The 21089-nt window shown below is 33.6% G+C and overlaps 2 protein-coding genes across 3 annotated transcripts in view; both read left to right on the forward strand.

Moving 5' to 3' along the window:
• Positions 1 to 21089, forward strand: part of CADPS2 (calcium dependent secretion activator 2) — a 713380-nt gene that overhangs the window by 184025 nt on the left and 508266 nt on the right. The window lies entirely within an intron of this gene.
• Positions 16565 to 20884, forward strand: RNF148 (ring finger protein 148). Of its 2 annotated transcripts, none has more exons than XM_074193809.1 (2): positions 16565 to 19058; positions 19727 to 20884. In XM_074193809.1, exons 1-2 carry the CDS (start codon positions 19035 to 19037, stop codon positions 20648 to 20650), a joined length of 948 nt encoding a protein of 315 aa, XP_074049910.1. In that variant the 5' UTR covers positions 16565 to 19034; the 3' UTR covers positions 20651 to 20884. The 2 variants fall into 2 exon arrangements, with proteins under 2 accessions (XP_074049910.1, XP_074049911.1); XM_074193810.1 differs by having other exon boundaries at positions 16566 to 19004.

The following is a 21089-nucleotide window of genomic DNA, read 5'->3' on the forward strand; positions in this document are numbered from 1 at the left end:
TAATTCTAAAAAATATCAGTAGGCTTAGCTAGGAATATATTAATTATGGAATACATTTCTTGTGTTGTTTTGGCCCATTAGAAGAGTTTTTGTAATGGCATGAGAAAGGCAGGGTAACATCATGGATAATAATTCTCATATTCAGAAAAAATCCTAAGCTCAGTTCCTTCCTCTGATACATACTGGATGGGTAACTTTGGGGAGCTGATGAAACCTCTCAGTGGCCCCAGATAACTCTGTCAAGCTATATATAGGCTATAAAAAATTAAAACATTTGCAGTTATAACTTGGTGGAGGAAGTGTTCTCACCAGGAATTCTTTATATCAATGAAATCATGAAAAGAGAGAGAGAGAGAGAGAGAGAGAGAGAGAGAGAGAGAGAGCCTGACCTTTGGGGACTTATTTTATATTTTGACTTTTCTAAGATTCTATTGTGAATAAGTTTTAATTAAGTTTTATTATATTTTTGTTAAAATAGAAAGTTGCGTTATTAATAATATATTTCATGTGTATGAATTTCCACAGGATCATAGACCTAGAAGGTTCCTCAGAGATCACCTGATTCTATGGTAGAGGAAACTGAGACTTAATACTCCAGAGTTAATATATCTATGCTAGTTTATGCTATCTTTCTCATTTATAGGAGAGAACATATGAATATATTCAAGGAACTTTTTAACTTCAGAATTTGAAGGATGTTTTCTAGGATGCAAGTTATAATGTCAGACAGTATGTGTCAATTTGATATCCTTTATAAAGAGAGAGGAATAACAGAATGTCTAGGAACTTAATTTTATTTTATTGGAAAACCCATCTAATGAAATTTAAAGATATGGTGTTAGTGAACATGAATTTTCTATATGAAAAAGACAACAAACATCTCATATTTGACTAGACCATGATACAGAACATTTATATTTTACATAAGATTATGTAAATAAACATTTATTTTAATGCAAAATCATTTGTCTTATATTCTCATAGGTTTAATGTTATTGTTCAACATAGATAAACTTTTTATATCTTCTTTCAAAAAGTATTTAGGGACTTTTAAAAATATTTTTAAAAATATTTTTAAAAATATTTTTCTTTTGGAAATCTTGGAAATATTGAAAATGTCTGCTCTTAATTTGGAACTATGTCCAAAGGGTCTGTGCATAACCATTGATCCAATAATACTAATAGATCAATATCCCAAAGAGATCATTGAAAAGGAAAAGTCTCACAAGTTCAGTAATATTTAGAGCAGCTCTTTTTTGTAGGGGCAAAGTTTGGAAATTAAGGGGATACCTATCAATTGGGAAATGGTTAAACAAGATATGGTGTGTGAATGTTATGGAATACTATTGTTATGTAAGAAATTATAAGTGGCTGGACTTAAGAAAAGGCTAGAAAGACTTGCATGAACTGATGCTGTGTGAAGTGAGCAGAACCAGGTAACATTGTACACACCAACAACATTGTGTGATGATCAACTGATGGATGCTGCTCCTCTGAGCAGATCAGTGATCAAGGAAAATGCCATCCACAATAAGACAGCAAACTATGGATTCTGAATGCAGACAAAACATGCTATGTTCACATTTTAAAAAATTTTATATTTTCCCTTTCTTGCTCATGATTCCCCACCTTAGTTCTAATTCCTTTTTCATAACATGACTAATAGAGAATTATGTTAATCATGATTGTGCATGTATAACTTTTACCAGAGAGTTTTGGAAGGTGTGGGGGAAGGGAGGGTGGTTGGGTGGTAAGTGTGGAATTCATAAACTTGTAATTGGACAAATGTTGAAAGCTCCCTTTGCATGTAATTGGAAAAATTAAATAAAATTTCGATTAAAAAATGACTGCTTTTGGGAATTCTGAACAGTTTGTACTTTTTCCTGAGTAAATCAAGTGATATTTCTATACATTGTTACTGTAAATTTTTTTCAATGAGGTCTTGGGGGGGAGAAAGGTGACTAATTGTTTTCTATCCATTTAAAAATATCTTTTCATTTTCTGCATCTTGGGTGATAATCCTCCTGCATTAGTAATTGGATTTTTTTTCTTTTTTTAATAGTACCAAACTAAAATTGTTTTCATACTGCCAATCTCCATTTTCTCTAGATACTTCAAAATATTTCCCCTGTAACAATTCTTAGCAGCTGAAGATCAAATGGATTACTATAAATTATCTGTTAATATATTGAAATAAGTTTGTGTGGCTTATTTGCCAGAAATATAATTACTTATTTACAGTCATTATAATTACTGCTGTGTAAAGTAAATTGCTTTTGGGGGCTTTGTGAATTTTTTTAATGGTCTGAAGATTTTAAATGAATACATTGATTAGACTAAATTCACATCCCTTCCTATCTTCTGTGTTTTGCTTTATCATTTAAACAATTCAGATGTCAGAATGTTTTGTCATTTGTTTAAGTTTTCAGTAGGTCATTCTGGTCCCTTAAATGTGGTGTTTTAACTCTGTGTTTGTATGTGTGTGTGTTGGTGTATTGTGTATAACATTTGAGTATGAAGAACAGAAATAGGCTAGCATGACTAAACTATGAGAGACTGGAAAGGTATGAAGTGGCTAGGTTGTAAAGACCTTTAAATTTATATTTTAGAAGTCCACTCCAAATGCAGGAGTTTATATTTGATCCAGAGGAAATTGGAATCTATTGAAATTAGATAGGGAGTAAGGGAAAAGGGGAAGTGATATTGCAAAATCATCGTAAAGTCATTTTGGTGATTTTGTAGAGGAAGGAATTGAGTTGGGGAGAGACTAGAGGCTTGTAGAATAACAGTTTGTAGGCTAATTCAAGTGTCTAAGAAAAGTAATATGGAAATGAGCTGATTGGAATTATGAAGTCAGAATGAGACTTTTATAGATAGGATGGTCCTAAAGTCATAAAACTGGAAAACTGGGATAATGTTTGTGTCCTGGACAGTAATTATTTCAAAAAAGGAGTGGGTTTGGGAGGAAATAGGAGTTATGTTTTGGGTTTGTTGAGTTTGAAATGCCTGTGGGACATCTCACAGACAAAATGATTACTCCAAGGGCATTGAGATTGAGAAGATCTGTTAATGTTTATCAATAGCACTGAGGATGAAGAATGGGTTTATGAGTAATAAGGGTAGGAAAGATGAAATACTGAAAAAAGAATGATGAATAAAAGGAGTTTTGTAGTTTGAACACAGAAATAGAACACTTGTGAATAATGGTGAGGTTAAGGGAGTGTTCCATACTATGTTTAGTTCAGGTAAAGTTGACGAATAGGTAATGAGACTTGAATAGATTGAAAGCAATTGAAAGACTTTTTTTTCCTTGCCCCATTTATTAGCACAAGGTTCTGAGCATAGTCCTGAGACTTAGAATAAGCACATAATAGTAATTTAAAAAAATACTATGGAGAGGGAAGAGAGATGTAGAATATATCATTCTATGATAACTTCAAGAGGGTGTTCTGAGGCTCAAATTAATATAAAACACTTTGTGAAATAATAACTAATTGTATGATTATTTTATCATCATGTTTAGAAATTGTTCTTTTAATAATATCTTCAAAATTGTGTTGTCTTCTGTATGGAGCCACCTTTACATATAGTTGATCCAGTCTTGTAGGTCTTTTCATTTTTATTTTAATTCCATTTTTTACTTTTTCTTATAGTTATCTAGGATTGTGATATTAGAGTTCAGTATGGGAAGATAGGTCCACTGTGATTTATGGGAAGAATGTTTCATTAAAAATAATTTGTATATATATTTTCCCATTTTCCATCTTTTTCTTGCTTTACTTTTATAGGTTATTAAGCTTTTGTATATAAACCTTTTTTCTCTGTTATTTGTACATTGTTGACATTTTAATTTTTTCAGGATATACCTGTCCACTTATCTTCTCTGAATTCTCTATATTGATCATGTAATGCAATAAAGTTCCATTATACTCACATTACATAATTTTTTAAAGATATTCCTCAATTGATGGGCACCAAATTTTATCCCTACTTCTTTACTATTATGAATATTTTGGTATGCTGTATGTAGAGCCTTTCTGTTTTTTGAACTCCTTGGTGTGTATATTCCTAAAAATAGACTTTCTAGGTAGACTAGTATGGAAATTTTAGACACTTTGTTAGTATATTTCCAAAATGCTTTCCATAAGAGTTTTTTTAACCTATTCATAACCCTACTAATGGTGTATTGGTATTAGATTCCCTATCTTCTCATAACACTTCCAACACTGATTAGTCCTTCACTAAAAGTGTTTTAAGAAGATTAATCTGGCAGAGTTTGAAACTGGAAGGAGGTAGGATATTGCAATAGTTCTTTTGTGGAGTGATAAGGAAACTCAACTCGGATAGTGTCTGTGTAAATTAACAGGGCACATTAATAAAGAGACTTAATGAACCCTCTATAGCCTCCTTTTTCTCCTTTATTGACAATCATAGATTTTATATTATTATTATTAGGCCTGGAGCCTTCAAAGTGACAGGTTCTAGATATTAGGTGCATATATATGACACAGCTTGACTTAGGGCCTAACAGACATGAAGAAGATTAAGACCCTTTTTCATTTGGGCTTTTGCAGCCATGTACATATTCAGGATGTTAGAACTTAGAAATCATCTAGGCAAATCTTTTATTTTTTCCTATAGACAAGAAAACTAAAGCAAATAGAGTTAAACATTTGGTCATGGTTACACAATTGGTTCTTATAACACTTTTTCCAAAAGGAGAATTTTAAAGCAATTGGCAATTCTAGTTCTACATATTTTTCTTGAATAACAATACCAAGAAAGCAGAATTCTCAGAGAATTACAAAATTTCGGTCTTGGAAGGGGTCTTTGTAGCCACTTCACATACTGATTCTTTGGGAGGTAAGGAGCAAACCTTTCCTAATCTATCTGATAGGGTCTCCTATGAGGTCAGGAGCCTACTACCTCCCCAAGACTGTCTATTCCACTGTAAGGAAAATTCTCCCTATGTCGAATCTGAATTTGCTTCTTTATAATTTATCTATTGTTCCCAGTTCTGCTTTCTTGAGCCAAAGAAATCAAATCTAGTCTCTGTTGAAGGTAACAGTCCTTCATACATTCAGAGTTTCCCAGAATTCTTTTCTTCTACCTGCTATTTTTTAAACTAGTCTTGAGTTAGCATGATGTTGAGATCCTTAATCCTAGTTGCCATCCTTTAGAGATTTTTCAGTCTTGTCAATGTCTTTTGAAAACTGAACACATACTGGAGTTGCATAACATTTTTCATCTATGGTCCTGGAGATTTTATAACATTGTATTGATGAAAATAGTTAAGTCAGTCACATTTGATCACAGTACAGTATTTATGTTACTGTGTAACATGTTCTGGTTCTGCTTACTTCATTTATCAACACACACACACACACACACACACACACACACACAATCTCCAGGTTTTTGTGAGACTCTCTATTCATCATTTCTTCTAGAACAGTAGTATTCATCACAATCCTATACCTCAGTATGTTCAACCATTTTCCAGATCATAGACATATTCTTAATTTCCAATTCTTTGCTATCACTAAGAGCTAATATTTATTTTTTGAAGAAATAGGTAATTTTCCTATTCCAGAACTAGTAGTAGCATTGCTTGGTCTAAGGGTATGTACAATTTTATAGTCCTTTACACATGGTTCTGAATTGTTCTTCAGAAAAGGTTAAATCAATTATTGTCTAAATTTTTCCACATTTCCTCCAACATATTATTTTCCTTTTTTGTCAAATTAGCTAATCTGATATATGTGAAGTGGTAAAACTGAGAGTTGTTTAAATTTGCATTTCTCTAGTCAATAGTGATTTAGAGCACTTTTTCATATGATTGCAGATGGGTTTGATTTCTTTTGTCTGGAAATTGCTTGTTTATATATTTTGACCATTTGTCAACTTGGGAATTAACTTGCATTCTTATAGATTTGACTCATTTCTGCATATATTTGAAAAATGAAGCCTTTATCAGAGAAATTTGCTATAAAATTCTTTATACTTTCTACCCCTTGTTTTCTACTTTCCTTGCTAATTTTGGCTTTATTGGATTTTTTTTGTACAAAAACTTTGAATTTTTAGCTGCATGCCCAATTCAGAGATAAGATCTTTGTATATTTTATTGAGGTCAAGTGTTTAGAGATATAAGTATTCCCCTTTAGTTGCATCCATAAATTTTGGTGTGTTTCCTTATTATTATTGATTGTTTCTCTGATGGGTTTTTTGACTCACTCTTTAAGATTAGATTATTTAGTTTCCAATTAATGTTCATTTACATTTTCATGGCAAGTTTTTCCATGTTTTTTTTCCTAAATCACTGAACTTTTCATTTCCTATTGCATAGTAATATTCCATCACAATCATATACTTTGGACAGCTTGTTCAGTCATTCCCCAATTAATATTTCTGCAATTTCCAGTTCTTTCCCACTGAAAAAAGAGCTTCTATAAACATTTTAGAATATATAGGGTTTTTTCCCCTTTTTCCCCCAATCTTCTTTGGAAATAGATTAAGTAGTGGTATTGCTGAGTCAAAAAATATAGGTAGTTTTAATAATTCTTTGGGCTTAATTCCAGATAACTCCAAAATAGCTGGATCAGTTCATAATTACACCAACAACAAATAAGTGTCCCAATTTTTCCACATTCCTTCCAGCATTGTCACTTTCCCCCTTTATAATTTTAGTCAGTCTAATAGATGTGATATCTCATGGTTGTTTTAATTTGCAATTATCTAATCAATAATGATTTAGAGCATGTTTTCATATAGCTATATATTGTTTAGATTTCTTCATTGAAAAAATGCTTGTTCATATCCTATACTGTCAGGGAAATGAAAATTCCTATGGCTGAGGTTTAGGCTACCTCCCAACCCAACAGCCATTCCCCACCAGCGATCACTGGGGTAAACCTCTGTCTTCAGACCCTTCTCTGATCGTTTCAGGACCACTTCTCTGCCCCAATTCATTGCTTACTTTTGCCACTCTGTGTTCACCGAGGAGCTAATTTGTCTTGTGGAGGAAATCTGAGGAATTTAGAATTCTCTGACCTACTCAATTATTTTCCCAGCATCCTCTCCTATTTTCTTTGTAAAATCTCCCTTTAGGTCTAGGGCATGTAATTGATTTTATCTTAATATATGGTGAAAAATATATCTATATCCAGTTTCTGCCACATTGCTTTTCCAGATAATGAATTTTTAACTCAAAATCGCACACTTGTCTAATACAAGTTTATTATGCTTATTTGTTGCTATAAATTGTATATCCATTCTATTCCATTGATTCAATTCTTAGTCAGATAGTTTTGTTAATTACTGTGTTGTAATATAGTTTTGTTTGTGGTACTGCTAAGCCTCCTTCCTTTACATTTTTAAAAATTATTTCCTTTGATATTCTTGACTTTTTGTTTTCTTCAAATGAATTTTACAGTTTTTTTAATTCAGCAAAAAAAATCCTGGTAATTTAATTGGATTGATGGCATTGAATATATAGTTGGAGTAATATATAGTTATCGTTTTTATTATATTGTTCCTTCTTTCCCGTGAACAATTAATAGCTTTTCTATTATTTAAATCTGATTTTATTTGTATAAAATTTTTTTATAATTTTGTTTATATAAATCCTAGGTCTGTTTTGGCAAGTGTACTCCCAGATATGTCATGCTGTCTACATTTTTTTAACCTAACTATTCTTACAAAGTTTTGTTTGTGACCTATAGGAATGATTTATGTGGATTTATTTTATCTTGTAACTTCGATAAAATGATTGTTTCAACTATTTAGTTTAGTCTTTGGAATTTTCCAATTATCACATAGTTTAATTACCTAATTCCACATTTTTCTATTTCTTTCTCTTTTTCAATCTTTATTGGTGCTGTTAGGATTGCCCAGTACAATATTGAATAATATTGGGGGCATTCTTGTTTTACTCCTGACCTTACTAGGAAGGCTTCTAGTTTATCAGCAATACAAACTGATGCCCAAAGCAAAGTGATTTGCCCATTGTCAAATTGTTTGAAGGATCAAAAGTGAGAGGTTGAGCCTAGTCTCTGACACTAAGCCTGGAACTCCTTCTTCTATACCAGGCTGCTTCTCAAGGAAGCCTCTTTAGGATGCCCAACCAAGACATTCTTCAAGGTTGGTACTATAGATCAGGTTTAAGCTTATCAGTGAGTCTGAACTAGATCTGTACCTCCTGAAGTCTCTTACCAATATATTTCCTTTTCTACTATCAACCAGAGGATTTTACTGAAATAGTTTAAAAAGAGAAACTGTAATAAAACGCATCCACCCATAAATCTAGGGCTTATTCTTCTGCAATTTTTTCCAGTGGGAAGAATTTATATGTAGAAAGCCTTTCTTATGAATTTTCCCTAATGAGCCCTTTAATAATTTGGTCTGTACTTTGCAGACTCCAGTATTTTCCCTCTTTTCCCTTCTTCTTCTTAGTATTCCATTGCTATTACTATCAGTTCACCTAGGGAATGTATCTTGATTATGTTTTCACTGATTATCAGAATTTCAAATCACATACTCTTCCATAAATAGAATATATACATATATATATATATATATATATATATATATATTTAACATCCAGTTAAATGTTCAATGAAAGAGCCCTTTGGTTCATAGCTACTTAAAATCTGTTTATACTATAAGAACTTTAAGATCTATACTATTTCTAGTACTCTCCTGCATAGATATCTTATTTTCCTTCCCATTCATAATTATACTTTATGATAATTACATTCTTAATCTCAAGCATTAAAGATATACCTACTTTATCATACATCCATAAATCAGCATTATTATTTAATATATACTTTTTAAAATAATTTAAATGATATAAAATACATAGATTTTAATGTTAGCTTGGAATAAAACATGTTATATATTATCCCAGTGTATTAAAAAAAGATAATGCCATTAATAAGGGATCTTAAATTATTTTAACCATCTTTTTCAATCTCACATATGAGAACTAAGAATGGAGTTTGTTGCATTTTTAAAATATAGCTAACAAAATTAACCTATTTTATTACCTATAGTACATAAGTACAGCATGTTTTATTTTTTTCATAATGAACCACATTTCTTTAAATTTCACCTGTTCTAATTCTGTGAATTTTATTGCCTTCCATACTTTTTATTGGAATGAATGTTATAGTAATAAAACAAATGTAATCTTCCTCAGTCTAAAGTATTTTTGCTTTGCATAATTAGTTTTGTATTAGAATAACCAGTTCAGAGTGAATCAAAAAGTTAGAGTGTGCCTAATTTAAAAAAAAAAATATGTGCCTAATAGCCTCAAAATTAATTCTTAATCTTTGGTCCCTTTTTAGATTCAGTAATAACTACGTATCACAAAAGACCATCATGCTTGAATGATAAGATAAATGAACATTTAGAATGTGGCCTATTGTCTTTACATTTTAGTATCCAAACAGTACCATTTCATAAACTTCACTATTTTGTAACACTTTTATTGAATATCATGATTATACCATAACTTGAAAAGAAACCTGAAGACATTTTACATTCTCCACTCATAAATCTGTGATGTTTAAAAGATCTAACTATCTCTTTCATATCTTAAGGATTAGGGGTGCAATGCCCCATGACCTGGAAAATCTGAGTAAAATTCCTTGACCCTTTGTACCAAAGAAGTCTGACTTATTAGAATATTAAAAGATAAAAAATAACTTTATACCAAAAATTACCATGCATGTAATTTTATGCATTTCTGAGTTTTTAAACATTTTCTGTGGTGTTGACTGTACTTCATGTATTGTCTACAACTTCCACAACCTGCCAAATTCCCATTTAATTTCTATGCTAACCCATAATATATTGAGATCAGGATGGAGAAAGTTGTGATGGGTAAGGGATAACTATATATTTAGAACCAGGAAACTAGGTGATGCAGTAGATAGAGTACCAGCTTGGAGTCAGTAAGATCTGAGTTTAAATCCAGACCAGACACCTGCTGACTGTGTGATGTTGGGCAAATCACTTAACTTTGATTGCCTCAGTTTTCTAATCTAAAAGATGAACTGGAGAAGTAATGACCAACCACTCTTCAGTATCTTTGCTAAGCAAATTCAACCCATGCAGAATTGGACTCAACTGAAAAGATATCCTTAACATTTTTAACTACATTATTACTTTTTGCTGAGTGAAAAGACCTTATAGTTTATAGAAATCAAAATTGTAATAAAGATGAACAAAAGATCTCTGAGGTGGGATAAATAGTATGACGTCTCATTTTAACCTGGTTGCCACTTTGGAGCTAGGCAATCTATTCGGTAACAGCTGAAGAGAAATTCAACTAAAAATCTATAGAACTTTTCCAGTGCTGGCATTAGAAGAATTTTAGGTAGGAAGTACATTCTTCTCTCTCTCTCTCTCTCTCTCTCTCTCTCTCTCTCTCTCTCTCTCTCTCTCTCTCTCTCTCTCTCTCTCTCTCTCTCTCTCCCCCTCCCTCCCTCCCTCCCTCCTTTGCTCTCTCGCTCTCTCTGCCTCACTCTCTGTGTCTTTCTGTCTTGTCTCCCTCCATCTCTCTTTCTCTCTCTCTCTTGTCTCTGTCTGTCTGTGCCTCTCTTTGTGCCTCTCTGTCTCTGTTTAGCTCTCTCTGCCTCTGTTCTTTGTCTGTCTCTGTCTCTCTGTTTCTCATTCTCTTTGTGTAAATGGTGGAAGTGTTATACAAAATTATTTTTCTCTAAATGGTTATGAAGTAGAGAATTCCCAAACCCTTATTCCTTCTGTGCTCAGAATAAGATAACCTAATCAGCTCTTAAGGTTATCACAGAATAACAGCATCCTGTGCCATAAACATATATGGTTTTTTTTTCTTTCTGAGAAAATTCAGCTTGCCTGAGAATTGGCATTTCAGGTAAGAGGTGAAGGTTAGCAGTGTGATTATTGAGACCTATCCTTTTGCTTTTCTTTCTGAAACATTGAAAAATACATGAATTTCCAGAGTTCTTAGTGATAATGAAAGGTGGTGCTTTGCCAAACACATTAAATGTTAATAACTATCTCGAGATTTGAAAGAACTAAGACATTTGATGCCTCTCTAGCCGTTCATCCTCCTACCAATCAGGTCTCCTTAACCTTCTTCTTAGGGTCCCGTCCATGCCCATATTCACAGGCATGGAGGCACAGGGCACTTTGTCAGTAGCTTTCAGGAGGGGTAGTGCTGTAGTCTAGCTTGTGACCATTCTGACCTTGCCCCATGGTTCTCAGGGCCTGGGTTTCCTGGCTTGCCAGCTCTAAAGCACAGTCTGACATCCCTGCTTAAAATGTCTCTGGTGTCTATCCAGTAACTGGAATACAACCCAGATTCCTCTATTTAACATTCTGGTTATAAGCTACCTTCCCATGCTTTTTATCCATTATTTCCTTTCTCACACTCTTATATTCCAACAAAATTGCTCCACTTGTTCCTGCAAAAACATTTCATTTTACTCTTCCATAATTTTGCTTAGGACCATTGCCCTTACTGGAAAATTCAACTAACTCTTCATCTCCCACTTTTAGAATCTCTTGATTCCTTCAAAACTCACTTCAAGTGCTTCTACTATATAGAAACATTTCTGATCTCTCTGGAAGCTCATACCTCTAGAATTACTTTGTCTTTATCTTGTACATTCAGTGTGTGTATTTAGAGATGAGCTACAGAATGTAAGCTTGCTGAGAGGAAGATGGTCATGGTGGTGGTGTAGTTGTTTGTCTTTGAATTCTCAGGTGCCTAGGCTGGGGCAGTACTTTCACCTATGACATTCCCCAGTAAACAGTTTGTCTCTGTTCTCTATTCTCCATTAGTTGAACTGTAAGCCTTATACTTCAATCTTATGTTTTCCTACTGGTTTCATGTTGCTGAATCTTAAGCCTCTTACTGCTGTCATCTCTCTCAACCTTAATCAATTGTAGCTAATGGTTTTGTCTGCTGTTTGAATTTTATTTCTGTTGGAGTTGATCCATTCCTTCTTGAGCATATCTTCCACCTTAATTTGGAATATTGTAAATTGGATGAGATTACTAACCCCTTTCCCCTTTGTGTTAATTCTATGACTAAAAATAAGATTTCTGGATTCAAAACAAACAACTATCCACTCAAATAATAGACATTAAACACAGTTTTATTCTGTAAATCTGTCTAGACTTTCAGTGTAAACCTGTAGCAGTATGTATTATCCACTGTCAACCCAAGAATGGTTATCATAGTAATTAATTTAATTTTTTAAAAAAAATTACCTGGTTCTGTGTTTGAACTTAATAGAATTCTATTTCCATATTCCTTTGGAATAAGAGATTATTTCATTACATGGTTGTGGTAGGGGTTAAAAAGAAGTAGATATCTAAAAGAAATTCTGCCCTGCTATCTGTGTCTATTGAGAGAAGACAGAACATACGGAAATGGTATTAATTTGTTGCAGGGGAGATTTATGACAGAACAATTAGACCATCATGAGACTTTGTCATTTAGCAATTGAATGAAATGGAAATGCAGAAGAATGATTATCAGAAAATATTTGCTGAAAGTAGAATAATCTTTTTTTACACATTATTTAGCATTTACATTCTTAAAACTTTTACCAGGAGAATTAGCTTTATTTTAAGTCCCATTATAATGCTTTCAATTCTTTTCCAATTCTTTTTAGATCTTAACATTTCTTTCTGTCAAAGAACATTCCATTAGGTTGCTAGTTTTTATGTAAATACTACTTTTTTGGCATTTAAAGTTTAGCATTTACATTCTAAGGAATACATTTTCTGAAATATGACTGTTTTATTTAGATATATTGCTGGAGAAATATGATGTATGTTCATTGTTTATAATCTATAATTTAAGGAATTTTTGTGGTATCTGTAAAAATATCTGGTGATTTCTAAAATATTTTCTAAAGTACCTCTTCAAATTCATATATTTGCTGATCACCATTTAAATTTTCTCACAATTTAAACTTTTAGCCCCAGAACTGCTGTCTTTCTTCTATTGTTATTATACCACTTTTTCAGAGACCCTTGCTGTGACATTGTTTAAAGTTCAGTCCACTCCTGTAGAAATGTCTAATTAGTGTTATCTACTTTCTTTAATGCTTTTAGTTTTTTTTTCCTTTTTTAAAAATAAATAAACCCTGTTGATTCAAATAGGTAATTAATGCTTAGCATTCTAATGGAAATGTATTTTGAATACATGGAAAAGAATCTCTTAGAAAAGTTCTTTTCTTGATCTGAAAATAAGGAAATCCAATAGATTTTTTGCTATTTATTTTATAATTGATGAATTAAAATTTTAAACTGTGATATTTCAATTGTTTATGATACCAGTGGATTTTGTGGGTGAAGATTAAGAAGGAGCTTGGGCAACTCCTAGATGGGGGAGCTATCTGAAGAATAATTTAGAGATTAAATGGAAAAATCACAATCCAAGAATTGAGTCTTAAGAGAAGGCTTCAGAAAACATTGAATTTACATTTTGTATCTAGATCAGTGAAATTTCAAGGTAGACACTTAAAAGCCAACTTCATTTTTTATAGTCATACATATGTAAAGTTGATCAAAGGAGTAAAGGGCAATGTAGAAATGTACAACCAGAAATAGAATGAAATATAGTTCCTGACAGTTCCCTCCCCATTTCCTGAGTTCTACCCATGTATCCCCAAATTGCAAAAGCCAAAGGGCAATCTCCCAAGTATGCCTCCTTCTGACACTGCTACCACCCTGGGGAAGAGGAAGCCCTCTGTTGCATTACCTTCTGAATGGTCTCTCTACCTCACGTCTCTCCTCCCTCTAGTCTGTTCTCCATTTCGCTGTCATATTAATTTTTCTAAATTGCTTGTTTATTTATCTGACCATTTTACACACACATCTCTTCCCCTCCCTCACTTCCACTCATCCAATTAATAGCTCTCTGTCCCTTACATATCAAATATAAAACCCTCTCTTTGGTGTTCAAAATTTTTTATCACCTGTCCACTTCCTAACTTTCCTGTCTTCTCATCCTTTAATTCCTCAAAGTACTATGACATCCTGTGACAATGATCTCCTTCTTGTTGCTTTTGGAAGATTCTCCATCTCTGGACATCTGGAATTTCTACTGGCTCTCTGCCATACCTAGGATTCTTTATCACCTGGTCCCTTTGATTTCCTTCAAGTTCCAACTAAAATGCAACTTTTTGCAAAATGTCCCCTTAAGTCTCTCTATTAATTATATCTAGTTTTCCTTGTTAAATATTTTGTTTATACATAATTGTTTAATTGTGCATAATTAGACTGAAAGTTCACTGAAAGTTGGGATTTTTTTCCTTTCTTTTTTTAATAATTAGCACTATAAAATTTAAAGCACCCTTTTTTTTATTAAGTCAGTCTCTGTTTTTTTGGTTTTTGCAAAGCAATGGGGTAAAGTGACTTGCCCAAGGTCACCAGCTAGGTAATTAAGTGTCTGAGGCCAGTTTTGAACTCCTTCCTCCTGACTCCAGAGCAGGTGCTCCATTCACTCTGCTACCTAGCTGTACCCAATTAAGTCAGTCTCTATTGATTTGAGTCAGTTTATTACCTCTGACTTAGTCATGGCTTGAGTAAGTTCCATACTCATGGTCTAACAGTTAGATTGTGAGGTGCTTGAAGACAAGGACTGCTTTTTACTTTTCTTTTTTGGACAACTGAAGTTAGGAGGATCTGAGTAAAAGTGTGGCCTGAGGCAAATAGTTGTCTATGTGACCACCTAATCTGTTTTCCTTATCTCTAAAATCAAATAATATTCTACTCTATTTTAGAATTATATAGATCAAATGACACAGTAATATAAAGCACTTAAATACAATGCCTAGAACATAATAATTACTATACAAGTGTTAGCTATTATTAATAATAATTAGTTATTATTTCTATCCCAATACTTGACACAGTAGGTGCTTAACAAAAGCATCTGGACTTGACATACTGCAAATTGATAAAAAAAAATGGATCTGAGCATAGAAGAATAATAAAGTATTTGATATCCCCATGGAAACTGTTCTTCATTTAAAACACTATCAGCAACATAATGCCAAGAATAGATGCTAAAAATGTGATACCTTCAGCCCACTCTGGATCTGCATAACCCTGAACTCATCACCTTTACTCCTGAAGAGCACTGAGTATGTCTTTCAAGTTAGAGAGGTCATAAAATTATATTTATTACTTAAGGATAGTTACTTCAAGTTATATGATTCTAAAGGAAAATATAGTAAATTACCTCATCTTTTGGTAACATTCTCCAATGACATTCAAAATATAATTTTGTTCCAATATATGTACTATAATCCAAGGAGAGATTTTGAATATCAATATGGAAGACAACCTGAAGAAATGGATAAAAGTAATTAATATTTAAATACTTTGGACTTCTCCAGGCAATACATATCTAATATAAAAATGCCCAAGAGTCAACTGAGACCATATATGATTCACAGGATGAAGTTCAAATTTAAGAGAGACAAAGAATATTTAACACCTATGTAATACAAGTCTTAATGCATACTTTTATCATGATTATATGAACAACAGAGTTAGAAGATATCTAAACAAAAGCATGTATAATAGTTTTTAAGCATATATAATATTAATGAAACATATGGTTCATCAAACATTCCCTCTTCAAAAATGAGGGAAAAGAACTGATTGATATTCTCAGAAATCACAATAAACAGGTTAAAATGTTATCAAGATATTTATGAAACAAATAGACCTTCTTTGCAAAGTAATAGTAAAGACTGGCAACAGATGTATACAACTGATTGTGTTAGATCTAGCCAAAAGTGTTTTATTTCCAGATGAAGTTTATTAAAGAGCTTACATTCAAGAATATATTAATCAAAAGATACTCCATATACCAACAAAGAAATAGTTGAATAAACAGTTGAGTCAGATTTGTATATGGAAATTATTTAGTGAAATGATTTAGGATCAGGTCATTGCTTCTAAAAATAACAGAAAGATTATTGGAAGCTAGTATCTATAAATGTATTTGGCAAAAACCTTATCATCTATTATATGTCTAGAAAGACAAGATTCAGGTAGTTAGAATTATATGCTGTAAGCTTCATATCCTTTATAAACTAAAAACTGACAAATCTCCTTACTACTCATCCAAACCTCAAAATATTCTTGAGACTTCAACAAGTTAAACTATTGGAGAGCATGGAGCAGAATTTTAACTATAGTACTTACAAGCTGCTACCTGTACATCATTTTAATCCACAAAGCTTCAAGAACAACTCCACCATAATCTCTGAATTATTTCCAAATTCAAAACAGGAAGTCCTAGTGGAAAAATTAAAACCATGTGGAAAAAAGGCAAGTTGTATACTCTATTTTACTAGAGAAATACTGAAGTTGTGTTTAGTGAATGTACTTTGCAACCTAATACTCTTATTAAATTATGAGAAGTCATTGTATCCACTTGGTTGTAGTTCACAGAATATTTAAATATATATATATATATATACATATATATATATTTAAATAAATATTTAAAATCATAGCATAATAACAGTATTACCTGCTCTAGAACTAGTTTTATCTTAGATCTATTTTATTCTCAGTTCTATCTGAACTACATTCAGATAGATGAAAATAGTATAACACTATTGATGTCAAATATAAAAAATAGGATAATCATTTGTTCAAAAAAGTCAATAATTTCTCCCTTATTTAATGCATACTATATATGTAATACTTCAACATGTGTATCTTTGCTTGAATTTCTTTTCTTTGATCTTCATGCAATTGTTATAATTTATTAGGAACAGCTAGATGGTAAGGTAGAAAGAACACCATCCCTGGAGTTAGAAGGTCCCTGAGTTCAAATGTGGTCTCAGATATTTGAGTCTTACTAGCTGTGTGACATTGGACGAAACACTTAACCTAGATTGCTTTGCACCCAGGGTCATCTCCAGTAATACTGATTTTTTTTTTAATATGGTCATTGTACCCCAGGGGGAAAAGTGGGGCTGGTGACTTAGCACAACATCCCCCACACAGGTGATGTCATAGCATCATCTCCCTGATGTCAAGATCATCAAGAAAAAAGAACAAGCATTAATCTAATAGTGTGACACTTGTGGATTTGAATTCAGAATGTTGAGCACCATGATAATGAGAGGCATAATGGAATAGAAATATCAACTTTGCTGAGATAAATTACACTTTTAGGGAAGACGCTAATAACATCTCTGTGAAGTAGGCCACCCAGAATGGGCAATTCCCAGAAACATATTTTGGATCTGGATGGAGGTTTCTTTGAACTAGACCAGAACTCCAGTTCTTTTTTTGTTTTGCAAGGCAATGGAGTTAAATGGCATACCCAAGGTCATACAGCTAAGTAATTATTAAGTACCCGATGCTGGATTTGAACTCAGGTCCTTCTGAGTCCAGGACCCATGCTCTGTTCACTGCACCACTTAGCTGCCCCTCAGAACTCTATTTCTTATTTGAAATTGAATTCTTTTTTTCTGGGAACCAGCTCTACAATTGGATCTTGCACTACAGGTATCACCAAGTAGATTAGCATTTGGATTGATAAAGACAAATTAGGGAGATGAGGCAGCAAATGAGTTCATTCAGAGGTCGCTATCACAGAAAATCAGGGGGAAGATTTTGGAGTTTTAAGGGGAACCTTAATATGAATATAAGTATACAACTTCTCCAGTAATATATAGTCAGGTACAGGGAGAAATTATTATCCATTTTTATATATTAAGAAATTAAAATTCAGATTTTATTGAGATTCAGATGTGATCTTCAAAAGATTATATAACAAATAACTATATGTGTTGGAATTCAAACTCTAATCTTGGAATGCTCTTTTTTTTTAGGTTTTTTGCAAGGCAAATAGGCTTTAGTGGCTTGCCCAAGGCCACACAGCTAGGTAATTATTAAGTGTGTGAGGCCAGATTTGAACTCAGGTACTCCTGACTCCAGGACCAGTGCTCTATCCGTTGTGCCACCTAGCTGCCCCTTGGAATGCTCTTTTTGAGGAAGTGTGTGTGTGGTGGTGGGGTGATGGTGAGAGACACAGAGACAGACAGACTAGAGAGAACAAAAAAAATTGTAAAAGAATCAAACTGAAGAATATGGTAGGAATAAATCCAATAAACATTTTACAGTCAGAGATTTAAAAATATTCCTTGAAACTGACCCAAATGTTTTAATAGGCAAAAGCGAAATTCAGTAACCTAGGTCAAAATGACTGAATTTTCTATTCTTCACCTTGGGAGAAATATTTTTTTTTTCACGTGTGGTAAGGGAGATCTCATTGCATAATGATATTGTCTTCATATTTCGTAAACATTGTGTTTAACTCCAGTGTGATACTCTTGCAAGGAGCGATCACTTGATTATTCTTGAGTAGTTTTATCGAATCTTAAGGTCAGAAATCCAATTCTAGTGTTTTACGAATAAGAGATCTATGGTCCACAGAGATTGAGTACATCATCCAACATCTGGTTGGCCTCTGACCTAGGACTAGGACTAGGTAATAGGTTCAGAATTTTTTTGATTTAGAACTGGAAAGGACCTTAGGACTCAATTAGTGCTATCCCCTCATTCTATTGATGAAGAACTTGAGGCCTGAAGAGGTTGAAGGACCTGCCTAAGGTCAGGAAAGGGATTGTGTTGGAATTCATGCATAGACCTTTAATCCTCCACTGGTCTACTCCAATGGTCTTTCCACTGCACTCTGGTGACCTTGACTCCCAGTCCTTTGATTTTCCCCACTTATTACAGTCCTCTCTGATGGACTGTGACATTGTCTGGACCAGAGAGGCATGCATAATCCAATGAATGTTGCTAGGAGACTTGAAGTCCTGGCAGGGTCTCTCATAGCAGGCTGACTGGAAGTGAGGATTCAAACTAAAAGCAGTCCTACTTTAAACTAGTAAAGACTACTGTAGCTAGCAGCAATGTCATACTAGCACCCCACCAGCTGCCTGTCATCTCCTGCCAGCTTGATTGTAAGTAAACAGACAGATTTATTTGACAGAATGGCAGTAAATCTGTCTAACCAGGTGAGTTTTCCCTGGGTTTCTCATCATTTCAATATCTTTGTGCATATGATTAGCACTTAATGTTGAAAGAGTGACAGTGAGTAGGGAGAGGCTATCTATGCCTCTCATGTAAAGCCACTCCTCAGACAGTTTAGAACTATTCACAAGATTGGTTGACCTATGATTAATTCCATAAGATGTCTTGTGAATAGATGACTATTTCTGTCTCTTAGATATAGAAAAATAAAAATATAGAAGAATTAGGTGTCCTCCTCAATATAGCAAACTGACACTGTTCAAGAAACTCACATCTTCCCCCCCCCCATATAATCTGTTACACCAAGGTCTAATTGATAAAAATAAAAGATTGTATTTAGTTATTGCTACCTAGCCAATAGGACGATAAACTCATGAATTGGTTTAGGTATATCTGGTGTCACAATTTTGACATTAGTAGGTCACAATTTTTATGAAATCACATTTTAATAAGACTTTTTAAAATTGTACTTCAGTATGAGAATCTTCCAAAAAGTATAAACACACTGAAGGGGAGGAGGGATGTCTTGGCTCCATGTAGAACTTTTTCTTTTTTTTTAATTAGCTATTGCCAGATATTGAAGCCAAATATTTTACTTTTTTTACATTTTGTTGATATTTTGTCTTTGTTTTCCATGTTTGGTGGTGGTAAGGCAAATGGAGGAATGAGGCTATTTGGGACAACTTCTTGGAAACGAAGTTTTGCAACTTTTTGGCTACTGAGGTTCAGCATCTTCCTACTCCTTACTGTTCCTGACTCAGAAGGAAAAGCTATATGGACTGCTCACTTGAACATAACCTTTCAGGTGGGAAATCGAATCATATCAGAGTTAGGAGAAACTGGAGTATTTGGAAATCATTCTCCTCTGGAAAAGGTGGCTGGTGTGGTGGTACTTCCTGAGGGTTGGAATCAGAATGCTTGTAACCCTATGACCAATTTCAACAGATCTGAGTCAATGGAATCTTGGCTAGCCCTCATTGAAAGGGGAGGCTGCACTTTTACACACAAGATAAAGGTGGCAGCTGAGAAGGGAGCCAATGGAGTAATCATCTACAACTATCCAGGTACTGGCAACAAGGTTTTTCCTATGTCTCACCATGGAACAGGAAATGTCGTTACAGTGATGATAGGCAACCTGAAAGGCATGGAGCTTTTTCATTTGATTCAGAAGGGAGTTCATGTGACAATTATAATTGAAGTAGGGAGAAGACACATACCTTGGTTGAATCATCATATCATGTCCCTCTTTACCTTTATGGCTGCCACCGTTGCCTGCTTCTTTTTGTATTGTGCTCGGAGGCCCAGAATGCGCAGCGCTACTACAAGAAGGCGCCGGCAGATAAAAGCAGATGTCAAAAAAGCCATTGGCCAATTGGAACTTCGTGTATTAAAAGAAGGGGACAAAGAAGTTGATCCCAACGGAGACAGCTGTGTTGTGTGCTTTGACATGTACAAACCCAAGGATACAGTGCGCATTTTAACTTGCAAGCATCTTTTCCACAAGGCATGCATTGACCCCTGGCTCTTTGCCCATAGGACATGCCCCATGTGTAAATGTGACATTCTTAAAATGTAAGGAACAATGATGAAACTGAATATTACAAAATCTAGTATTGAATGAATTATTGTTTCACTTCAACTAAGAGATACAATGAATTCCTTATAAAATTAAGACCATGCTTCACTAAAGTTAGTCAAATTTGTGTGTCCATTTTTTTTTTGTCCATCTTGAATAACAAACTCCACAGCAAAGGATTGAAACTCATGCGTGACAATGGTCTTTTTGTAATAAAGCTCTTAAATATACCCAGTGAACTGTATGTTAGATTTCAAAGATTTAGTTTCTAATTCATCCAGCATATACCACTGTCTTCTCCTTTTCCACCTATTCCATCCTCCATGCACAGACCTTATTACCATCTTTGCTAGTTTTCACTGTCTCAAGATTGTGAGGTAGAATAGAAAAATCAGTGGAAAGAATATTGACTTTGGAGTCTGAGGACTTAGTTCAATTT

This window comes from Macrotis lagotis, chromosome 7 (genome assembly GCF_037893015.1).
Source record: "Macrotis lagotis isolate mMagLag1 chromosome 7, bilby.v1.9.chrom.fasta, whole genome shotgun sequence".
Lineage (NCBI taxonomy): Eukaryota > Metazoa > Chordata > Mammalia > Peramelemorphia > Peramelidae > Macrotis > Macrotis lagotis.

Bases quoted from the DNA above. Each gene is read 5' to 3' on its own strand.
- RNF148 (XM_074193809.1), top strand. From the start codon at position 19,035: ATGGCAGTAAATCTGTCTAACCAG. The intron at 19,059-19,726 runs GTGAGTTTTCCC...GGTGGTGGTAAG, and splicing joins CAGTAAATCTGTCTAACCAG to GCAAATGGAGGAATGAGGCT.